The sequence below is a fragment of the Oncorhynchus tshawytscha genome, linkage group LG02 (genome assembly GCF_018296145.1).
Source record: "Oncorhynchus tshawytscha isolate Ot180627B linkage group LG02, Otsh_v2.0, whole genome shotgun sequence".
Lineage (NCBI taxonomy): Eukaryota > Metazoa > Chordata > Actinopteri > Salmoniformes > Salmonidae > Oncorhynchus > Oncorhynchus tshawytscha.
The window spans coordinates 8,927,885-8,934,015 of record NC_056430.1 but is presented as its reverse complement, the minus strand read 5'-3'; the positions used below and the strand labels follow the sequence as shown (position 1 = coordinate 8,934,015).

Genomic DNA, 6,131 nt, shown 5'->3' with positions numbered 1-6,131 from the left:
GCTCTGTCCGTCCTGCATACAGCTGCCTACGTCCTCTGTGAGTGAGTGAGTGAGTGAGTGAGTGAGTGAGTGAGTGAGTGAGTGAGTGAGTGAGTGAGTGAGTGAGTGAGTGAGTGAGTGAGTGTGTGTGTGTGTGTGTGTGTGTGTGTGTGTGTGTGTGTGTGTGTGACCAGACACAACACAAGAGGCCAGAGCAGGTGTGTGTGGTGGGAGGGAAGAGAGACAATAATGCATCATCAATCAATCAATCAATTACCTAGGGATAAAATGTCAGTTAGTGGCTAGTCATTAGACAATTGGCTACAAAACATTTTGATGTAAACAACAAAAGTCCACAATTTTTTTTTTTTTGTTTAAATACCAGGCTGAGCCAGACCCACAACAAAGACAATCCATTATCCAAATCTATTGAAACCTTTGCTTGTTTATAGAGCCACCATGTTCCAGGTAAACTTTATCACTTGTCAACACATCAGTTGATTTAGAGGCACACAGATACACTGTGAGACCGGCACCAATCCCCTGCAGGTTCATTATCAACCACTAGGCGTCAGCACCATCTCACAAAACAGGCTGTTTGGATTTTTTTCTTCCAAGAGAATCCTGAGAAGTGTCTCCATCATTTTGGATCAGTGGACCATGTCGCAAGCCTGAACTTCTCCCTTCAAAGTAGAGGTGTCATTTTAAGGCAAATATAACAAACTGTAGCCTACATAGTCTTAGATGCCCAAACAAAGGCCTACTGCACATGTCTCATTCCCTTGTCTATAAACTGGGCTTGTTTTTCTTTAGGCAGAAATTACTTTCTAACCCGAAGCAACAAGTGACACCATTTTCACATAGACTAGGCTACACGCATTGTTGAAACAAGGTGTTTGAGCATTTAACAAAAAAATAAAAAAATAATCCGGCCCTCCGGGGGGGGATCAATATGTCACACCAGAAGTTATCATTCTACCAAACTGCACCGCTAACTCAACGTCATGACTGGCACCTCGCAGCTGAAAACCCCCGGAAGTTAACGTTCTACCAAACTGCACCGCTAACTCAACGTCATGACTGGCACCTCGCAGCTGAAAACCCCCGGAAGTTAACGTTGGCAACTCGAGGTCAATCAGGCCATTCCATTAGGCGTCAAGTGGAAGGTGGAATGAGCGGAACGTGGAATGAAGTCAGAGTGAGTACTGTAGCTACATTTAGAGGCCTGGGGCCTGGTCAGGTCTAGGTAACCAACAAACCTCTGTAGGCCATGAATGAGGTCCTTTCTTAAAGGGACAGAGCTACTGCCTTGTACAAACATAGGGCCCTTTTTAACCCCCATCTGGAAGCCATGAAACGTCAAAGAACGGAAAAATGGACAGCTTTTATACAGAAACCTTTAGGACTATACTTGGTGGGGTGAATTAACATATCTCCTCAGTCAGCTGGGCTGAATTAACATATCTCCTCAGTCAGCTGGGGTGAATTAACATATCTCCTCAGTCAGGTGGGGTGTATTAACATATCTCCTCAGTCAGCTGGGGTGAATTAACATATCTCCTCAGTCAGCTGGGGTGAATTAACATATCTCCTCAGTCAGGTGGGGTGTATTAACATATCTCCTCAGTCAGGTGGGGTGAATTAACATATCTCCTCAGTCAGGTGGGCTGAATTAACATATCTCCTCAGTCAGCTGGGGTGAATTAACATATCTCCTCAGTCAGCTGGGGTGAATTAACATATCTCCTCAGTCAGGTGGGCTGAATTAACATATCTCCTCAGTCAGCTGGGGTGAATTAACATATCTCCTCAGTCAGCTGGGGTGAATTAACATATCTCCTCAGTCAGCTGGGGTGAATTAACATATCTCCTCAGTCAGGTGGGGTGAATTAACATATCTCCTCAGTCAGCTGGGGTGAATTAACATATCTCCTCAGTCAGCTGGGGTGAATTAACATATCTCCTCAGTCAGGTGGGGTGAATTAACATATCTCCTCAGTCAGGTGGGGTGAATTAACATATCTCCTCAGTCAGCTGGGGTGAATTAACATATCTCCTCTCAGTGGGGTGAATTAACATATCTCCTCAGTCAGGTGGGGTGTATTAACATATCTCCTCAGTCAGGTGGGCTGAATTAACATATCTCCTCAGTCAGCTGGGGTGAATTAACATATCTCCTCAGTCAGGTGGGCTGAATTAACATATCTCCTCAGTCAGCTGGGGTGAATTAACATATCTCCTCAGTCAGGTGGGGTGTATTAACATATCTCCTCAGTCAGGTGGGCTGAATTAACATATCGCCTCAATCAGGTGGGGTGAATTAACATATCTCCTCAGTCAGGTGGGGTAAATTAACATATCTCCTGAGTCAGGTGGGGTGAATTAACATATCTCCTCAATCACTTGGGTTAAATTAACATATCTCCTCAGTCAATTGGGTTAAATGAACATATCTCCTCAGTCACTTGGGTTAAATGAACATATCTCCTCAGTCACTTGGGTTAAATGAACATATCTCCTCAGTCACTTGGGTTAAATGAACATATCTCCTCAGTCACTTGGGTTAAATGAACATATCTCCTCAGTCACTTGGGTTAAATGAACATATCTCCTCAGTCACTTGGGTTAAATGAACATATCTCCTCAGTCACTTGGGTTAAATGAACATATCTCCTCAGTCACTTGGGTTAAATGAACATATCTCCTCAGTCACTTGGGTTAAATTAACATATCTCCTCAGTCACTTGGGTTAAATTAACCTATCTCCTTAGTCACTTGGGCTCCAATGTAAGACCTAGTGAAGCACTGACTAAGCAACATTAGCTATTTCTGTTGAAAAATATTTTCTGTTCGATTTCGTTTCTGTTCTATTCTATCTCATCTGATGAATAGAGGACAAGTGGTGGTCAGAAAGTGGGATTCTGGTTCTTTATTGCAAACACAAGGATAGGCCTAATCTGTGCTGCAGTCTTCCTGAGTTGGCTACAGCCTACTCTTTCCTTTAGAAACAAAATGGAGGATGGAACATATTAAAGTGAAGACAGGTGTGTGGGAGAGACGGATGTTGGAGTTAACTATGGTTCCCAGCTGAATTTGTTGGAACTTGCTGGCGGAGTATTGAATACCTTTTTTCCCCCTCAGCTTCAACCTCTAGCCACAAGCCTTCCATGGCATGGTGATATAGACTGTGTCCCAAATAGCTCCCTATTCCCTATGTAGTGCACTACTTTTGACCAAATTCTGTCCCAAATAGCTCCCTATTCCCTATTTAAGGCTCTCTATTCCCTATACTCTTAGAAAAAGGGTTCCCAAAGGGTTCTTCGACTGTGCCCATAGGAGAACCCTTGTTTCTACAGAGGGTTCTACGTGGAACCCAAAAAGGGTTCTACCTGCAACCAAAGGGTTCTTCAAAGTGTTCTCCTATGGGAACAGCTAAATAGCACTTTTTTTCTTCTCTAAGAGTGTATGGGCCCTAGTCAAAAGCAGTTCACTAAATAGGGAATAGGGTGCCATTTTTGGACACACAGATTGAATACCTTCTCACTCAGCTCGGGCCATCTCCACATAGACCTATCCTCCCATGGCATAGCCAGAGAGGTAGAGGTAGTGGATTGACCTCCTCCACCTTGCAGTGACTTGATGCCAGCCAGGGACTGGGTGTCCCCTTTGAGCCTGCTAGTCTTCCTTCCTCTAGCCACTTTGGCCACTTTAGGACTTCTTAGCACATCCCAGTCAGAAATATTTCTCTCTCTCTCTCAGGAGAAGAACGACTTGCATTATATTCCAGGGGCCCTAGCCCATTCCGAAAGGGTAACCTGAGACTGTCTGCAATTTCATGTGTTTTATTTGGGAGGCCAGCACGTTTTTCTTTTTCCCCTAGCCTCTCTCATTGTCTTTGCTACTCTACTATTTATTGCGGAGCCTTACTATGTCTGCACTGAGCTCTTATGCATAAAAAAATGTGCCTTAGTATAATTACAATAATAACCTCCCTGTCTCTCTTATAATGTTTTTTTTTTTCCAGAAGTCCTCATACCAGATTATATTTATTTCTCCCTCTCCTCTGACTGTCAGTGCCTGGGGCTGGGTAAATCTAGGAACCAGATGGAAGCACTCAAATCATATGGATGGAACTTTCATCCTGGCTTCCGTCCACCAGTGTCTCTATAACGGCTACCTATCCTAGTCTCCTAAACTTTCTCCATAAATAGGATACAATATTTAAAATAAATCATCTATTCATTTTGTTCAATTTAAATCGATTAAATTGATTGTCACGCCAAGTCTCAATATCGCTTCTTAAATGTGGCCAATGGGTATAGGGAGGGATTTAAGTGGCATATAATCGGGATATCAGAATATTAGGGTCATGTGTGGCGGTTTATGATATGGTAATCGTGTTATTAAGATATTCATATAATAATTCCCAGGTTTCGGCACATAAATAGATTTTCGTTACGTTCCACCGTTCCACCGTTCCGAGTCCAACACGCCTGGAATTGCCTCTGACAGGAATGGAATGTTAACTCTTTTCACACACAGGCCTTTGAGGCTGACCACCTTTTCTTGGTCTCGTCGTTTGTTTTGGTCCCCACAGTCTGTCTCAAAATGAATAAAGTTGAGTGCTGTCAAAGCGCTCTCGGAATGTTTGCAAAAGTACCCGCAGGTGTTTAGCCCAGCGGCAGCGCAACTTGTGAGAGGAGGGCGGGTGGCGGATCGCGGGGAAGATTGGATAGCTTGCGGAGAGCTGCTGAATCCTCTACCTTACCAGAGTACCCCGATCTGTATGGCATATAGTAGAATTTCCGAGAATCTTCAACAGCACATTCTTCACTGGCTATATCAAATTACCTTACTGCACTTGGATCAACAATATGAAAAGAGTCAGCAACTCAAGATCAAGTCCATCACTTTTACGCACATCATTGGAATCCCATTGATCTACGATAGTTGTAAATTGGTTATAACTTGTGACATTCACAGCTTTGCAATCGAAAGTGCAATTTGAATATAAGCAATTAGGCTCTCAAGACACCTTTCCCTTATCTATCCCCACACCTTTCCCTGGCTTTGTGGAATGGGAATAATCGCGCATATCCTTTGTGTAACGGTGAATACAATTGCTCAAGCAGAAAACAATGACCAACAATTAAATATAACATACATATGCGATTCACAGTGTATCCCAAATATATGTGACTTATTGCCAGTGATATACACCCCCCACAAGTATAAAAGTTCTCAAAAGTTGAATTTGGTCATCTGTTTCAGTTAATTTAGCATTTCAAGTATTTTCATAAACTTTTTTTCGAAGAAATATTTTTTGGGAAGAAAAAAAAAAGCCACTTACGGTCTTCGTCCTGACATTTGACAACAGCTAATAGAACGACTTGGGTTGCTACAAGTAGCAGTACAGTCCTCGAATCCACAAAGCTAAACATGTCTAAATGTTAGACATGCAGGGCCTTTTGGGGGAGAAGAAAAAGTAAGGACGAAAGGAGTGGACTTCTCTCTTTGTGTGTGTGTGTGTGTGTTCCCAGTTACACAGCCGAACCATACATTCAACCACCTTAAAAAAAAAAAAAAACCAATGGGGAATCCAGACCCCTCCAGAAATGTAGTACCGACCTGCGTCAGATCAGGCACTGCAGTTTTATGTGTCCGTTGCCTTCAATGAATTTTTGTATATTCCCAAATATCAGTCCGGCCCCTTACCCCCTGTCAAGCTGAAATCTGAGCCCCGTTTCCCACCCATTCTGTCTGTCCTGAAGTTCTATTCTTCCACTCGGCTCAGACCCCTCCTTCTTCCATGTGCTACTGAAAAGGGTTACCCAAAAAGTGAAACTTTTTTTCTTTCCAACTTGTCTGGGCTACCTTCCCCCTCTCACCGGTTCTGCTATACCAGGCGCTATACAGATTTGTCTTCAGTGAGAGCTGGTGCAATTACACAGAATGCATGGATTTTGCCATCGATAGGATACTTTTACATGCTTTCCATTCCATTGCTGTTATTTTCTCAATTGTATCTTATTCCAATAAATATTTTATCTGAGTGTTTAGTGCGCCACAACAGTGCGTCCTAGTGGGGGTGTAATTTATAAAATAATTTCCGGACCTTGAGTTGTTATGAGTAGTAAGCAACATAAATGCCT

General features: G+C 42.9%; 1 protein-coding gene across 1 annotated transcript in view; it reads right to left on the bottom strand.

Moving 5' to 3' along the window:
* The window catches only part of LOC112238339 (collagen alpha-1(II) chain-like), a 108,904-nt gene extending 103,290 nt beyond the window's left edge, over window positions 1-5,614 (bottom strand). The window contains 2 exon segments of the mRNA XM_042329976.1: window positions 1-35; window positions 5,330-5,614. The exon segment at window positions 1-35 is cut by the window's left edge and continues 175 nt beyond it. Of these exon segments, the coding sequence (XP_042185910.1) occupies window positions 1-35; window positions 5,330-5,420 (126 nt within the window). The 5' untranslated portion in view covers window positions 5,421-5,614.
* Between the last annotated feature and the right edge of the window lie 517 nt (window positions 5,615-6,131).